Source organism: Nannospalax galili, unplaced genomic scaffold, assembly GCF_000622305.1.
Source record: "Nannospalax galili isolate Female #2095 unplaced genomic scaffold, S.galili_v1.0 scaffold389, whole genome shotgun sequence".
Classification (NCBI taxonomy): Eukaryota; Metazoa; Chordata; class Mammalia; order Rodentia; family Spalacidae; genus Nannospalax; species Nannospalax galili.
The window spans coordinates 3,040,273-3,057,185 of record NW_008360310.1 but is presented as its reverse complement, the minus strand read 5'-3'; the positions used below and the strand labels follow the sequence as shown (position 1 = coordinate 3,057,185).

General features: G+C 51.6%; 2 protein-coding genes and 1 pseudogene across 5 annotated transcripts in view; all 3 read right to left on the bottom strand.

Moving 5' to 3' along the window:
* The window catches only part of Ccdc142 (coiled-coil domain containing 142), a 6,813-nt gene extending 2,431 nt beyond the window's left edge, over positions 1 to 4,382 (bottom strand). For all 4 annotated transcript variants that reach the window (XR_001872229.2, XR_003848027.1, XM_008824744.3 and 1 more), the window contains exons 1-5: positions 2,341 to 4,382; positions 1,936 to 2,022; positions 1,711 to 1,857; positions 1,455 to 1,585; positions 1,267 to 1,380 (exon numbers count right to left, since the gene is read on the bottom strand). Coding sequence is in view for 2 of the 4 variants with exons in the window: in XM_008824744.3 (XP_008822966.1) it covers positions 1,267 to 1,380; positions 1,455 to 1,585; positions 1,711 to 1,857; positions 1,936 to 2,022; positions 2,341 to 3,385 (1,524 nt within the window). In the remaining 2 variants the exon portion in view is untranslated. The remainder of the gene's footprint in view (positions 1 to 1,266; positions 1,381 to 1,454; positions 1,586 to 1,710; positions 1,858 to 1,935; positions 2,023 to 2,340) is intronic.
* A 1,374-nt stretch (positions 4,383 to 5,756) lies between these two features.
* LOC115068689 lies at positions 5,757 to 6,632 on the bottom strand (annotated as a pseudogene).
* A 4,479-nt stretch (positions 6,633 to 11,111) lies between these two features.
* On the bottom strand, positions 11,112 to 13,030 carry Lbx2 (ladybird homeobox 2). The gene is made up of 2 exons (XM_008824742.3): positions 12,648 to 13,030; positions 11,112 to 11,651 (listed from the first exon to the last, which is right to left on the bottom strand). Exons 1-2 carry the CDS (start codon positions 12,844 to 12,846, stop codon positions 11,263 to 11,265), a joined length of 588 nt encoding a protein of 195 aa, XP_008822964.1. The 5' UTR covers positions 12,847 to 13,030; the 3' UTR covers positions 11,112 to 11,262.
* Positions 13,031 to 16,913: the final 3,883 nt, after the last annotated feature.

Genomic DNA, 16,913 nt, shown 5'->3' with positions numbered 1-16,913 from the left:
TGGAGAGATGGCTTAGCAGTTAAGAACACTGGTTGTTCTTGCAGAAGATCCAGGTTTGAATCCCAGCACCCACATGGCAGCTAACAACTGTCTGTAACTCCAGTCCCAGGGGATTCGACAGCCTCTTCTGACCTCTGCGGGCTTTGCACAACATGGGTGCACTTACCTACGTGCAGGCAATACATGCACACAAAATAAAAATAATAAATTTTTTTAAAAATGTTAACTTTATTTCTAAATAATATGTGTGTTTGTGGAGGTCAGAGTACAACTTGCAAGAATCAGTTCTCTCCCTCCTGGGGACTGAACTTGGGTTGTCAGGCTTGGCAGCAAGCACCTTTACCTGATGAACCACCTTGCTGGTCCTTTTATTTTTTGTTTTGTTGTTTTGTTTTCTCAGAAATGGAATCAAGGCCAAGGCCTGGTATATAGTAGGTAAATGCTTTACTGTTTGCTACAGCCCCAGCTACATTTCACTCTTTAAACTGTGAACATGTACTACTTTAATGAAAATACAAATTATACTTTCAAAGAGAGGAGAAACATTGTATTGAATGCAAGTAGGAAAAGTGAAAGATGTAATTATTTATCCTGATTTCCCTCTATAAAATATGTTTCAGAACCTGGAGTAGTAGTTCATGCCTTTAATCCCAGCACTCCAGAGGCAGAGGCAGGCAGATCTCTGTGAGATGGAAGCCAGCCTAGTCTACACTGGGAGTTCCAGGCCAGCTGGGGCTACAGAGAGGCCCTTAAAAAAAAAAAAAAAGAAGAAGTAAAATAAAAATAACGAAAAAAAATATATATCTCAGGTCCAAATCATGAATAAAGGCAGATGTGCCTTTATAGGAGTAACCCACCTAACAAATGAAGTGAGGGCAGAATAGCAATCTGTTTATTTGCAATTTTGCAATCTCTAATGAAGTCTGTGACTGTCACGGGCTACTGACATCACAGAATGGGGATCTGACATCATTAGGTAGTGGGAGGGGAATAAAAAAAGAAAACTTCCAATGAGTTGATGGTTATTAAGGCCATAAAGTGAGTATGTGAGACCCTCATACTCTCCTCTGTTTGTGCATGCTTGAAATTTGTCTACAGCAGAGTTTATGACAGAACAAGAAACTCACAAAGCAAGAAAAGATAAATTTAGTGGAGACTCCGAGGAGATTCCAAGTTGCTGTTCCACTCTGCCCATCCCCCCACCCCATACCCAAGTTGGCACAGGACAGGGTCTTAAATGGCTCTTGTCAGGGACTTGGTTCTTACCTGCATTTGTCTAGTCAGCTTCTGGATCTCCAGGCCTAGCTGCTGCTCCATCTCCAGAGCTGAGCTCCCCTCTGAGGCCAATATGGACAGAGCTTCTACATCATGCAATAGAGGCTTTGGGTGGAGATAAGAGAGTAAGGACTTAATTCAAGCCAGCCTGCTCCCTTCCCTCCTCCCCAGCCACTCACAGGTAAATCATTCTGGATCAGGACCAGGAAGGGACCTGGGGCCCATGCTGACAGGTGCTGCTGAACTCTTCCCAAGAACCACAGCAAGGTGGTCTGCAGGGTACAGAGCCCCAGAGCAGCAGGTGCAGGACCTGGGAGAGAAAGAGCAGTGTCTTAGGGGCATGGAGCACCTTCAGGAGGAGGCCAACCATGAACAGAAGGGGAAAAGGGGATATCAACTCTTTTGCTTCCCTCCCCCTCCATGCCTCTGTCTCACCTGGATGACACAGGATAAGTCCTGACCTAGGTTGCCGGAGGTCATCCAAGAGAGGAAGGAAGAGGCCCTGCAATAGCTCAGTGGTTCGAGAGGGTGAGGCAGGGCTGATCTGATCCCCAAGGGCTGATCCTAATGCCCGGCAGAAACCTGGAATAACGGTGTAGATGAAGGGGGAAGGGCAAGCTGGCACTTAGGTCACCACCCCCAATGTCCCTTTCTTCTCACCTTGGTCCCAGTTCCAGACAAGAGACTGATGAAGTAGGCTGTGACACAAAGAAGCCAGCGCCTTCTCACACTCCGGAGGCAGCGACACTAATGGGAAGAATGCCCGGAGTCTGAAAACAAAGCCTCTGTCCACCCCATGTCGGATGCTCCACCACTCAAGCCTGGGGTGGAGAGCCAGGCATGGTGCCTCTCAGCATTTGGGAGGCTGAGGCAGGAGAACTGCTTTGAATTTGAGACCAGCATGGGCTACATAGTAAACAAAACAAAGACCAACATAGAAAGCCTAAAAAGATTAAAGCCCGGGCAAGTTCATTCTAAAGGATCTGCTCCCGGTGTCAGGTCTCCGGTGAGTGAGCTGACTAGGGGAAAGGGATACACCCCCCCCCAGGCCAATCACTTACTTACCTTGACATAGTGCCTGGTTCAGCTGCTGTGCTGCTGCCCTGGGGTCCCTCCAGGATTCCAGTCTTAGGTCTAGACTCTGAGCACAGGCTGCCCACAATAGGGTCCAATATTGGCTCCACAGGGCTCCAGCCCCTCCGAGCCTCAGTCCCGGGCTGTCTGTGCTAGCCACGCCCCCTATTAGGCCCAGCAGCCCGGGCAGCAGCTCTTGCTCCTCTAAGCACTGCAGACGGAGCTGGTCCAGCAAGCCGGATCCCCCGAGCGCTTCTACCAGCCTGTCTGCCACCAGGCAACCCCGCTCCGCGGCCAGGAGGTGGAGCACACGGACCGGAGGGAAGGGGCGCGCTGCCCTCGGGACGTGGTTCAAGGCTCGGCCCTGGAGAGTGTGGTAGACCGGAAGGACCTGCAGGAGTTCGGTTAGCTGGGACGTCAGGCCCAGGCTGGAGGGTGCCCGGCCCAGGGCGCGAAGCTGCATCTCGATGGCAGCCTCCAGGTGCTGGGTAGCTAGTCCGATGGGGCGGCCAAGGAGTAGCGGCTCGGGAGTGGTCCGACGGCCGAGGCGCTTGCCCTCTCCTCGGGAAGGGCACAGCGGCAGATCCCTGCACAGCTGGGGCAGGGTGTCAGGCGCGCGGGGCCCGAGGAGGCGCAGGACCGCCTGTAGATGGCGGGCGCAGTCCCGGGCCTGCAGAAGCTGCTCGCGTTCCCGGTACAACCGCAATAACACCGCCCGAAGACGCTGCAGCGCGGCGGGCACCGGGCCGCCCGCCGACGGCTCCCGCCTCCGCTCTGCCGCACCAGCCTCGGGGTCCTCGCCGGCATCAGCCAACGCTGGGCCCCACGGCTGCCTTCCCGGACCTCCGGCCGGACGACGGTCCAGGCCAGGGATGCTCCCGGCAGCCGGCGGCCCTGGCCGGCGCTCCTCCTGAGAAAGAGTGCCTGTCCGGCTTCCCTCTTCCAGCTCCTCCCCAGCGCCCCCGGGGTGCGCCCAGGGCGAGGACAAGTTAGCGACTGGAGGGAGAAGGCCACCCGACCAGGACGCCTGTGCCATGGGACTGCGAGAACCTAACGATCTCCACCCTCCCGCACCCCACACCGCTCAACGCCCGCGGGCGGCGGGGCTCCCAGCTGCATCCCGAGAACCGGCTCTCTCCCGCGAGCGGCCGGAAACTTCTAGGTCTCTCTGGTGCTCGGTAGTCATCAGCATCTGCCCCTAACAAAGATGGCAGTCCACGCGCTCTTCCCATTCCTACCACCCTCGCCCCGCCCCGCCCTTTGGGGAATATCAAATTCTATTCATTTTCCTGTCACTGTTGGACGAGAGGTGGCGCTGATACCAAGCTCTGTAGGATGAATTAAGCTAAGTGAACAAAGTGATAAGGCAGTAGGAGGATCAGGAGAGATAGATCCCTTGAGTCTACCAGGGTCTGGGATGTTCTCAGGATTTTAGGCTTCAGGTAGAGGGTTGGGGGCTCTGGTCCATTCATCCCCGATCTCCTGACGCCGCACCACCTTCCTTTCCTGCCGGTTGGGATCGTTGCTGTTCCTGAAGTCTGCAAGGAACTCAGACCAGAGGACTACGGAAAAGAAGAAAAAGAGACCCCGACCCCGGCTTCCCCCTACCCAGATCATCTCCTCCTCGTTTTCTTTCAGTGAGCTCTGCGCCTCACCAGTTCTGGCAGTTTGGGAACAAGTAGGTCTGGTCCTACACTTAAAAGTCCTAGGCAAAGGAGGAACAGGGACACCCCCTCCGCCATGATGATCCTGCTGTAATAAATGCACAAATCAGGCAGAATTGAGAGCCAAGGGTCTCAAAGTGGAGGTGTAGGCAGTGGTTATGAGTGCCTTTGGAAAGATACTGTGAGCAGATGACAGTCTAAATAAAGACACTAAGGCAAGGGAAGGAGCATCACAGCCTGGAGTGATGGTTGACACCTGTAATCCCAGCACTCAGCATTCAGGATGTTGAGGCAGGAGGAATGCCTCAAGGTCGCTTGGGCAACCTAGTTTCAGGCCAGACTGGGCTACAGTGTTGAGACCCAGTAGAGGAGGGGAGGAGGGACAGGAGAGGAGGGGAGGGAAGGGGAGGGGAGGGGAGGAAGAGAAAGAGAAAGAGAAAAAGTGCGAGCCCATCCCCTGGGGGCATCAAGGGAGGATGCAGACCTCCAAGACTCACCGAAGTGTACCCTTGAGATGCTACCACAGCCAGCAGGGGGCAGCCAAGTTTACCCTGCTTCTGGAGCTTGGGTTATTCATTGGTTCGCTAGAGCTCTTTGCTTAGAAGCTGGGTCACAGTGATAGATAAAGTTGAATCACACCCTTCATCCTGATGGATGCTCACCCTCCCTCATTCCATTATTTGTTCTAGCCACAGCTCTAGGTTTGCTCCTAGCTGCTGGTGACATTTCCTGTCTGTTGCTATGTACCCTCTGACCTCTCATCTATTCAATGATCAAATTCCCACCTCCTCCCCCAGCTGGAAGATTTTTAAGGGTTTGTATTTGCCAAGTCCCTTCCTAGCCCCTGGTCATCCCCCTCCCCCACAAATGGGCAGGTCTCTCAACGTTTTAGCTCAGTTCCTTCATCTGTATCACAAGGGAAATCCCTGCCTCACAGGGCTGTTACAAGGACTAGAGAAAGATGAGAAAATACCCTTAAGAGTTGCTAAATAAGTCAATCTTTGTCTACAAGTGCCCTATGTATTTATGACTCCCGGGATGGAAAGAGGGGTGCAAGTGTATTGCTTCTTAAGTGAATAAAACCCAAAATTCCTGGGACTGTGGATCTACAAGTGTAGTCTCTAGACTGGCACCAAGAATATCACCCAGGAAACATGGACTCAAACATTCAGGCAACAGGCCAGGACTTTTAATCAAGCTGGAGACCATGGTGGAGGCAGCAGTTTGTGTATAGTAAGCCTTCTAGGTAATCATGTTCCAAATTCTTCTTATGTGTGTGCATGTATGTGTGGTATATACACACATGTTTGGGCTATAAATGCACATGAGGTCAGAGGAGTACATCAAGTGTCTTCCTCTATCGCTTTCCATCTTTTTTAAAAAATAGAATTTGTTAAGCCGGGTATGGTGGCGCACACCTTTAATCCCAGCACTGGGGAGGCAGAGGCAGGTGGATCTCTGTGAGTTCAAGGCCAGCCTGGTCTACATAGTGAGTTCCAGGCCAGCTGGGGCTACAGGGAGACCCTGTCTCAAAAAGAAAAAAAAAATAGAATTTGTTGTTTATTTGTACCTGTCTACTCCTTTGAGGGGTGGAGTATGAGGTTGGAGACCCAGGGGGAAGCAGGTGAAGACAAATTCCTGACCTACAGGACTCCAGGCCCAACCTGAAGTCTCAGATGGACTTGGTTTTGGGCCTGGGATCTTGGTGTCTCAGGATTGAAGGAGAGGAGCAAAGAAAAGTCCTCAGGTCTCCAGGGCTTCTCTTCCTGAGATTCGGGTCCTAGACTGGCCCAGCCACAAGCAAGGGCTCAGGAAGGGACCCACTTGGGTATGAGTGTTCATGAGCTGACCCCAGCTGGGATGGCTGTCAGCTGCAGACCTACCCAGGCCTAAACATGAGGGCAAGGAGGGCCAGGAAGTCCAGCAGCCCCAGCAGGAGCCACAGCCTCCCTGACTGGTATAAGGCCAGCAGCAGGATCTGTCATAGTTCAACATCTCCATGGAGGCCAGCTAGCTCAGTCATCATCCTGTGTGTCATATACCTTCCCTGAGGCATGAGTCAGGTATTTGGTACTGTGCATGTGGATAACTGTATGCTGCTTGGGCCTGGTTTGGGGAAGGAGTGGGTGGGGATAGGGGCTGGCGATAGAAGGCTAGAGTAGCATTGTGCTGTCTATCTCCTGCTCAGGGGTCCTGTAGCATTAAAGCTCAACCTGTCAGAGAAATCTGAGGGCTCATCACCTCATTCATCTGGGGGAGGCCCAGTCCTGCCCGGCCCTTGGGGCAGCCAGGCTGACCTGGGGGAGGGAGATGAGGCCTTTGCAGCTGGGGTACTGGTAGCCTGCAGATGCTGTGTTTGGAGTAACTGAGTGGCATATTCATCGATGCAGGTCCAGTGAAGAGAGCATAACAGATAAGGTGGGTTGTCTCCTGCTGGCCGGGGCTGTGTTGCGCACAGGCAGCAATTGGAGTTGTAGTCACTATCTAGGAGCCACTGCAAACAGACTGCATTATGTACTTGGCTAGATTGGCTACCAAGCAGTGCTCACAGACTTTAACTCAGTGTTGGAAGCAGAACAAGTGTGTCACTTTCCCCTTGGGGCACTTGCAAAATTCCATGACCCATCTGAACCTCAGCAGTACTAGTACTGAAAGTAAGAGCATGGTTTGAGGAGCAGAATGGAAGGCCAAAGACTGCACTCACCTGCTTCCATAACTCTGATGCTGCTCTCTTCCATATCCATATTTTTTGAACTTTTTGAGACAGGATCTCCCTGTAGCCCCAGTTGGCCATGGAACCCACTGTGTAGACCAGGTTGGCCTTGAACTTACAGAGATCTGCCTGCTTCTGCCTCCCAAGTGCTGGGATTAAAGTTGTGTGCCACTATGCCTGGCCATATTTTTTTTAAGTCAGGGTCTCACTATGTAGCCCTAGCTGGCCTAGAATTCCCTATGATAACCAGGCTGGCCTCAAACTCACTATCTAGCCAAGGATGACCTAAAACTTCTGATTCTCCTGCTTCCACTTTCCAAGTACTGGGATTGTATATTATATGTCTGTGCCACCCCACCTGATTTATTCTGTGCTGGGGATAAAACCCAGAGCTGTATGCCTGCTAGTCAAGCACTCTACCACCTGAGCTAATCCTGAAGCTCGTTTGCTTTTTTGGTTTGGGTTTGTATTTTGAGACAGGGTCATACTATGTAACCCAACTTGTACCTATATAACTCATTCTGGCCTTGAACTCACAATCTTCCTGCATCAGCCTCCCAGTTAATCAGATTACAGGTATAGACTACCATACCTGGCTTCCAGTTGCAGTTTTGTTATCCAAGACTGGAGCATTACAGCCTGCAGCACTAGCTGAGCCAGAATTTAGGAAATCTCAAAAGAAGTTTATAGCCATGGTGCACACCTTTCTCCCAGTACTTGGGAGGCAGAGGCGGCCAGATCTCTCTGAGTTCCAGGCCTGCCTCATCTACATAGTGAGTTCCAGGTCAGCTGGGGCTATGGGGCAACTCTGTCTCAAAAAAAGACAAAAAAGAAGAAGAAAAAAGAAAAGAAAAAAAGAAGTTTATGTCTCAGAGCCCATTAACTTAACCCTGTCTTCTCAGCTAGAATGAATTGCTAGATTTCTTTGTTAGTTCCTGTTTGGGAGTGGGGTGGAGGAGAGGTGGTAGGTTTTGTTTAAGGGAGTAATTCTATTACAGTGACTCCTTGAGATGCCTGCCTATCTGGCCTTCCAGGATTCTGCTTGGCTTTTTGTTTGTTTTGATTTTTGCCTTCTTGGGTTGCAAGGTCAGCCCTGAATGCTTCAGAGACTTTACTAGAACTCCTGGTCCTTCAAAGAGTGTCCCCATTATCGCATGGTATTTTAGCCTCCAGCCATGTTCAACCTTTTTTCTGACCCTATGCTGGGAGCTGAATCCAAGGCCTTGGTGAAAACCTTTAAGCCCAGCAAAGGTAGGCCGAGTTCTATGAGTTCAAAGCCAGCCTGGTCTATATAGAGAGTTCCAGGTCAGCTGGGGCTACAGGGAGACCCTGTCTCAAAAAGACCAAAAACAAAAACAAAGAGGTGAAAGGTCTGGAGAGATGGCAGTAGCTCAATAGTTAAAAGTGCATATGTTTCTCTCTTCTCTCTCTCTCTCTCTCTCTCTCTCTCTCTCTCTCTCTCTCTCTGTCCCTGTCTCTGTCTCTCTCTCCAGTCTCACTACATAGTTCTGGCCTGAACTCACAGAAATCCAATCAAAGGCCTATGCCACCATGCTCAGCACACATACTGCTCTTACAGAGACACCAGCTCAGTTCCTAGTACCCATGTCATAACTCCACCTCCAGGGGGATCTGATGCCTCTGGACTCCGAGGGCACCCACACTCATGTGTACATGAAACACACAGACACACACAGATACACACAGACACACACACACACACACACACACACACATATATATAATTAGAAATAAAATAAATCTTAAAAACAAATAAGGTGGAGAGTGACTGAGGAAGTCACCTGATACTGACCTCTGGCCTCCATGCACATTCACACACACATACATGCACACTGGCACACACATGCACACATACAAATATTTAGTGCAACCCTACACACACCAAATACATAGCAAAAAAAATAATGTTTGAAGTCAGTTTACAGTTTTATGTTGGGCCACATTCATAGCTATCCTCACACGGGGTGTTGAATACACCTTCAAACAATGTTCCCTCTCCAGGCCCTCTTAGCAGCTTCTGAATTTAAATCACAGGACCCTTTACATCTTGCCCCCAGTTTGCTGCACACCAACCACTTCCAATTGATAAGATTCTGACCTAGGAGCCCAAGTTCAGACTCTTCAGAAAAGGCAATGCTCAGCCATTCTGGTTTTCCTAGGGTGTGGGTCTATAAGTACTAACGCTGGGACAGTGCTGGGCAACATGGCGGGGCTGAACACCTTCTGGACTGGTTCCAGAGGCAGCCTAGAAGGTGGTGAAGGAACGAGGGACAGGAGCCAGGGTGTGTGTGTTACCTATGTATATGGAAAGGACAGTGCAGTTGCAAAGAATACTTTTTTTATTGTTTTTATTTTATGTGTATGAGTGTAATGGCTGCAAGTAAGTAAGTGTACCTGTGTCCTGCAATGCCCACGGAGGTCAAAGGGTGTTGGATTCTCCTGGAACTGGAGTTAGGGATGGTTGTTAGCCCCCATGTGGGTGCTGGGAATTGAACTTGGGTCCTCTGCAAGAGCAGCTGGTGCTCTTAACTGCTGTGTCATCTCTTCAGCCCCATGTCTTAGCTCTGCATCAGTGGTTATTGTTTCTGTTCCCATGCCATTTTTCTTCCAGTTGTTGAGTTTTTAAGGTCGTCAGTGACTCATACAGTCCTGGTCACTAGGAGAATCACAGGCTTCTCCTATGACTACCCCTACACATCTCCCAAGTCCAGTCCTGAATTGTGTGGCCACTACCCTAGCAGTGGCCAAAGAAACAACCCCTTCCTGAAGGCCTCTGTCAGTCACACACATACCACCATATCAGCCTGCCCTGAACTTATCTCACTTCTCTAAAGCCTGGGGGACAATGCTTTAGCTACAGTTTTAGTGCCCAAATTCCTTCCTTGGCCCTCTCTCCTCTCCCTGTAAATCTGTGTCTTCAGCTACCTCTGCAGGGTCAGCACCTGCAGTGGCCAAAAATGTGCTTTTGTGTCAGAAAAACATAAAAATGAAGATGAGCCTCACTACTACCTTCAAGGGGCATGTCTTCAGCCTTCTATAATTCAGTCTCCTTATCCTTAATATGAGAATAAGCAACTGTCCTGGTGGGTTATTCTTATGATTAATTCTCCCAAAGCACTTGGTTACTATATGAGAACACCAGGATCACTCCTGCCTCCCAGCCCTATTCACCCTTCCTGGAATATTTTTCCCTGACCCTCCACCTGCAGCTGAAGCCCTGGCTGGTTTATGGTCTCCTAAAGATTGACAGAGTGGGACTGGAGGTGCAGCTCAGTAGGGGAGTGCTTGTCTAGCATGCATGAGGCCTGAGCTCAATCACTATCAACGTCAAGAAGGTTGACAGGATGGCCTGTAGCTACCCAGTGCTCCCTCCCTCCCTTTATAGGAGGGTGATTAATGGCCAGCAGAATAAATGAATGTCAGTGATGTCACCAGTGGAGCCAGGCTAGGATGCCTTCATAGCAATCACAGCTACTCTGAGTGCCTCTCAGGAGTCAGGCATTCTCACTCTCCTACTGTTTGGTCTTGGTGAGACACCCATGCTCATCTTCATTTTTATGTTTTTCTGACACAAAAGCACATTTTTGGCCACTGCAGGTGCTGACCCTGCAGAGGTAGCTGAAGACACAGATTTACAGGGAGAGGAGAGAGGGCCAAGGAAGGAATTTGGGCACTAAACTGTAGCTAATGCACTGTCCCCCAGGCTTTAGAGAAGTGAGATAAGTTCAGGGCAGGCTGATATGGTGGTATGTGTGTGACTGAGAAGCTAGAGGTCCCAAAGGTAGAAGCAGGTTTGCCCTCTTTCCAGACACTAGTGTGTGTGTGTGAGGGGGCCTGAGAACAAGAGCTCATGTAACCTAGAGGAGCCTAGAATGCCTGATACTCCGGTCTTCACCTCCCAAGGGCTGGAATCCAGATGTACCCCTGCACCTTATGCAGGCAAGGACAAAGGCTAGAGAACCTATTAGAACTTGCCTAAGGGTAGAGAAGGGAAAGAATCAAGTTATCATACTGGGGGCAGCCAAGGTTAGTACTGAAGTTTCCAAGGATGCAGGTAGACTTCTGGGAACAAAGGAGGCCAGTAGGAATGCAGTGACCAGAAGCAACTGCTAGAGTCCTGTCCACTTTCTGTCCACCCTATGTCTCCCAAGCAGAAGGAAAAGTGGGGTCTCTGAAGGGTGGATGATGCTGACTCCAAATTCTGAGCCCCGGGTTCTTTTGAAAAAATGGGCATAGCTAGTGACCTACCTTCTAAGGTACGAGGCTAAAGAAAGCACTGCATGGCAACAGCACCGAATCTCCCAATAGGCAGCAGATTGTGTTGGTTTGGGCTCTGGGCATCCAGGATTGAGGCACTTGGCAGCTGAGTTTAGGCTTTTATTCTCAACAAGAAAGGTAGGCGTGTGGACTAGGGAGAGAACAGTCCTGGGTGGACCTCTCCCCTCTACCTGGGAACCCAAAGAGTGCTCAAAGTGGAAGTGAGGAGTCCAGGACTGACAGCCAGCCGCTTTGCCTTCAATCATCCACCCGTATCTCTTCCTCTGATAGGTGTGGCTGGGAATCAGGAGCTGTAGTGCACCGGCCAGGGCTTGAAGTACTGTCAGGCAGTGCTAAGTGACACAGGACTCCCGGGGACAATGCGCGTAGGGAGGCCACATCGGCGCGCATCTCCTCCACATCCCGCTTGAGCTTGGCGCGGCGGTTCTGGAACCAAGTGACCACTTGCGCATTGGCCAGGCCGAGTCGCGCAGCCAGTCCGTCTCGTTCTGATGGTGCCAAATACTTCTGGAAGACGAAACGCCGCTCCAACTCCAGCACCTGCTGCGCAGTGAACGCCGTTCGAGACTTGCGGCGTCTCCGGCCACCAGCTCCAGGACCCGGCGGCGCCTCTGGGGCGGCTCTGCCTGTGGGGATAGGGCGGATATAAGTCAGTCTCCGGGTCTGGAGAAGCAGGCTATGGTCTGGAAGGAGAAGCAAGGGGCGCGGGGGTCAGGCAGATGGGGGACCATAGTCACGATCCCTTAAGACCGGGTCAGGCCCAGTTGTGGGTAGGATGCAAAAAGTAGGCCCCTGGGGTGTTGGAGACTGGGCGGTGACGGAGAGTTGCTCCCTCAGGGAAGTGGGTGAGGGTGAGTCCAACCCAGGAGATAGGTGCCGGGGCCAGGCCATTTGGAGAGAAGCGTGGTAGTAGGTCACAGGCAGCCAGAGTGGAGTCAGGCCACCCTGCCGGCCTTGCGGCCACCGGGCAACTCTTACTTCCACCCCAGAGCCGTGTGGGGCACACTGCTTCACTTCTTTAGTGAGCCCCAGAGCCCCAGAGGCACACAGTGGGAACTCCCTGAGCCCCAGAGGCACACAGTGGGAACTCGGGGAGGAAAGGGAGGCAGAGCCGTGGTGCCTGTGCGGAGTGGAGCGCCGGGGACCTCCTTGCCACGGCTGGAGAAGAGAGGGACTGGGATCCGGGCGGGGTCCTCGGGAGATCGCCCGAGCTTTCTGCCTTGTCCTAGCCTGGCTCCTTCATTTATGGCCTGCGACTCAAGCCTTTTGTCTCCTCCGCGGCCTTTTTAGGTTGCGATTGCCCGCGTACAGCGAACGCATCGGCGGGTCGTTTTTCCCCAGCCCGCCCTACCCCGCGGCGCTGGCGACTCCTGGGAGCAGCTGCAGAGTCTGGGCAACGCTGGGCACCTGCGGAACCGAGATGCAACTCCAGACACCCGAACGGAGGGCGGAGGGGGGTGGGGGGCAAGCAAGGGTGATCCGGACAGAGTGGGAAAAAGTGGAAAGCATCAGACAAGCTTGGTGCAAAGTAGAAGATGAGGAGAGAGGAAAAGGGAGGGGGAGGGGGGAGGGAGAGAGAGAGAGCCAGAGCCGAGTTGAGTCCGCCACTTTGCAGGTTGTACCTTGAGAAGGCTGTGCAGCAGCGCGCGGGTCAAGTCCCAAGAAGATTTTACTAGCCAGCTCTTCCAGCGCGCACAGCGGCGACGCGGGATCGGGGCCGGCAGTAGGAAGCTGTGGAGCAGAGGGTGCTCGAGGAACCATGCTCTGGCCTAGAATGTCCGCGATGCTGAAGGGTGTACGGGGCTGGCGTCCCGAGTTCATGGCAATCCGGGATGTGGCGATCCCGCCTCCCGCTGCGTTTGGCTCCACGGCGGCCTGGGCCCCTAGCACTCGCTCCCGATCTGGGCCTCCTGCCTCGGATCCGCCCCCTAGAATTGGGCTGGAGCCCCATGTCCCCTCCTTCTGCACCCCCACCTCCTTCCAGGGGTCGCGATGAATCTGGAGCTCGTAGGTGGCCCGGCAGCCTTATTTCTTCTATAGGGTGGAAAGGCCCTGAGAGAGGCGGATTGCTCCTGGATGTGTGGCGTCGCCCGGTGCTCTTTCAAATTGGGTTCATTCCTCTTGTCTCCTCTTGCCGCCGGCTCTCTGTAGCCGCCGCTCTGGCTCATAAACTCTTGGGCAATAAAATTGCTTTCTCTGACCCAAACGACAGGAGATTTACAAAGTTTCAAGAAAAAGGATGAGGGCTAATTGTGTTAGGATCCTGGATCTTAGCTAGGAACTCACTATCCTAACCTGGTTTTAACCTCACCAAATCCTGGGGAGCCTCTTAAAGAGATCTAGGTGGCTGGAAGTGATTAATGGGCTGGGGGTTGGAGGGATGTCATGATGCAAGATTTGGGAGAACCTGGCCTAGTTGAACGACTTCAGTAATAGATACCACAAGGAATGGGGGCAGGTGAATTCTTTATGCCTGATCCCAGAGGTCCCAATTGAGCCAAAACAAGATGCTTCCAGAGGCTGCCTTTAAGCACACACCTTTAATCCCAGCACTCTGGAAGTCAGAGGAAGATGGAGCTTTGTGAGTTCACTGCCAGCCTCACTCTACATAGTGAGTTCCAGGCCAGCCAGTAGTAGTGAGACCCTGTTTCAAAACAAAAAAGAAGCTTCCAGCGATGTAGGCTGGCACTACTTCTCAAGAGGGGTCCTTGTCAGTGAGGTCTGGTCTCTATTGGTTTACCAGTGGGTCTGTCTGTCTTTTTACTAAGTTCTCATAGTTCAGATGTAGTTTCTCTGTGTGGTCACTTGCCATGGAAGACCAAACTGAAGAGTAGACTTCACTGACCTAAGCCAGATAGGATAGACACCTCAGGCACAAACTACAAGGCTTAGTCTGTTCATCCCTTTTGGTTCTACTCTGTCTTCCTTCTCTTCCACATTTTTGGTCCTAGGTTCACATCTGGGTTAGCCCTCCAAAACCTTCTTGTGTTGAAACCAGGCAGCTCTGGGACAACAGAGCCGGGCCAGTGGAAGTTGAATAGGCCTTGGTTTTTATCATGTATCCCACCCCAAATAGTTGAAGTCTTCACAGTTTACTGGAAGAGAAATCATGCTTCTCTAGATAATTAGTTTACTTGTGGTTGAGCTAGGGTCTCACTGTATAGCCCCAACTCAACTCAAACTCAAGGTAAAATGTTTGCCTCAGTCTCCTGTAGAATGAGCCACTGGGCCCAGCTGAAACTAATCTTCCTATCTTTGCTTGTTTTGTTGATAGTGTGATGAAGAACCAGCCAGCATTACCTGGGCTGTCCCTCATGTCATTTTCCCTGCAGGCATCTGCATCTCCTGCTGTTTGTTCAATGTCCACTTGTCTACTCTCTGAGGCAACTGGACCTTAGAGTTGGGGTACCCCAAAGAGGGCTTCTGGGTACCTGGGCCAAAGGCTTCTTGGCAACACTGGGATGCCTCACTTGATAATGGGAGGGTCTTCTTGCTAAAGGGTCCCTCTGACACCTGCCAGCCTTCATTCAGACATCCAAATCCTCACATAGCACAGATCATTCTTGCAGCTCAGGGGACACTCTTGAAGCTCAATGTGCCACTGCAGGGTCAGAGAGCAGAGACAGGACACAGTGGAAAGCTGAGCTGCTTCAGAACCTTGTTAACTGGTTATTAATAGGGGGTGGGGTGGAAAGGGCAGTAGAGAGACAGCCTCCTGTTGCAGGCCTCAGCCCTCAGCATAATCCTTGTGGTTTCACTTAATCTGCAATTAAAGCAGATCCCAGGAGACAGCAGGAACAGCCCTATTGCATCCCAGGCATGTCACCCAACAGATGCAGCAACCTTCCCTCACCCATCCATTATGGGGCTTTTATGTCCTTTTTACCTCTGCTCTCAATTACTCCTGTGTATGAGGAGTCGGGGGCTCTGAGAGGCACTGCCTTCCTCTTCTACCTCTCTGTCCTACCTTCCTTCTGCAGACGGGCTCAGGTAACAGGATTGAATGATCCTCAGGAGTTTGGGGGAAGACAGGGAAGTGGAGACTGGTAAAGGAAAGATGCCCCCAGTAGCAGAGACTGACCAAGGACATCCCAATGCCCAGGGGCAGTCCAGACTATCCTGGGGCCACCGACAGGGGTAAAGCGTCTGGAACTTGAGCTAGGAAGAAACCGGATCCATGTACGGGGGTGGGTGGAGGGTGAGTGATTAATGAGGGAGATTAAGAGATTAAACTGAAGCTCTGGGCTTGAGGGGGCCCTCAGCTGTCCCCTAGACTTTCCCCTACCATGGCTGGGGAGTATGGAAGCTCCCAGTGGCCAGTTGTTCACTTGCAGGTCCAGTACTTTCAGTTCTCAGTTTTGCTGTCATACTCAGGCAATTTCTCTGGTTTCCAATCTCCTCAGACTCTCTGCATTGACCCTTCAGACACTTTGGGGGTCATTTGCTCCCTCATAGAAATGCTCTTATTCCCATATTTGATCCCTCAGGACACCCCCACTTCTCACCCAAGGGTTCCTCCAACCACCCAGGCTGCACCAGCTCACCATTCCCTTTTGGCATATAGTTCTGCTCAATAAATGACTTTTAGTCTCAAAGTGGCTCACCTGTGACTCCCTTTGAGCAAGTGGGATAGGAGGCCCCTCAGAATAACAGGTTTGGGGGTAGTAACAAAACAATCATGTCAGAGACCTTGGTGACTTATGCCTTCCCACCCCTAGGGAAAACTGTGAACCATAAGGAGAGGGAAATGGAAATAAATACAGGGAGAAAAATTCAGGTTCATGACTATAATCCCAATACTTGAGAGGTTGAGGCTGGAGAATTACCATGAGTTTGAGGCCAGCCTGGGTTTTGGAGTGAGCTCCAGGCTGGCCTGACCTATAAAGTATGATCCTTGTCTCAAAACCCAAAAAGAAAGGAAAGAAGAAAGAAAAAGAAAGAAAGAGAGAAAGAGAGAGAATGAAAGGAAGAAAGAAAAAAACAAAACAAAACAAAAAACCCAAAAAACATTCCCTGCACTTCTGGGTGGTTTTCTTTTGGGAACCAGGCTGAGTGTTGAGACAGGGGCTCCTTATGTAGCCCAGCCTGGCCTAGAATTCATGGCTCTCCTCTTGCCTCAGCCTCAGCCTGCTGGGTTTACAGGCAGTGAGTTACCACACTGAGGCTTGGTTGACTGATTCTCACCATCAAACTTTACTGTCCTTTACTGGCCCGGGGACAGGGGCTGCACCTTCAGACCTTCCTGCTCACTATAGAAAAGTCCTTTCCCCTACTTGACTTGGGAGAGACTGGGCAAGCTAAGTAAGGGACCTGTTCTCTGAGTCAAAGATGGGCGGTCCAGTAGCGTGGAGAGCAGAGAAACCTGACCGCCAGGAAGGTAGGGAACATAACGGGATGGGCTGGCCTTGCTGGGCAGGACCACCTTCTTCCCTCCAGTGCAGCAGGACAAGGGCACCCCTAGCTGGGCAGGCAGAGTTGCATCTCTTGGGACTCCTAAGATGACTGTGCTCCTTTGTGCTCTGGGTCCCCCAGAGAACCATGGACCTGATTTGCTAACAGATCAAGACACGAGTGACCTCTAGGTCAGAGTGGAAAAGGAAAGGGAGCCTGCAGCTGGTCAGCACCAGCTACCACTGGAGACATGCCAGCTGCCACCACCATTGCTCTAACAGGAAGCAGGCTGTGGTGGCCAGCTGCAACAGAGCTGGGCAGAGGCACCGCAACTGCTCTATCCAGACCCAAGTCTGGGCATCATAGGCTCTCCTGAGCCTCAGAGCCTCCAGGCTCCTGGACACCCTACTCTCCTAGCTTGACTTTAAAAAGGGTTACATATATAACCTTATATTTACTTGGGTGGGGTGGGCCTGAAGTTCCACTTTTTTTGTATT

Coding starts and splice junctions, on each gene's coding strand:
- Lbx2 (XM_008824742.3), bottom strand. CDS start 12,846: ATGAACTCGGGACGCCAGCCCCGTACACCCTTCAGCATCGCGGACATT. Junction 11,652..12,647: donor TGCTGCACAGCCTTCTCAAG/GTACAACCTGCA, acceptor CTATCCCCACAG/GCAGAGCCGCCCCAGAGGCG.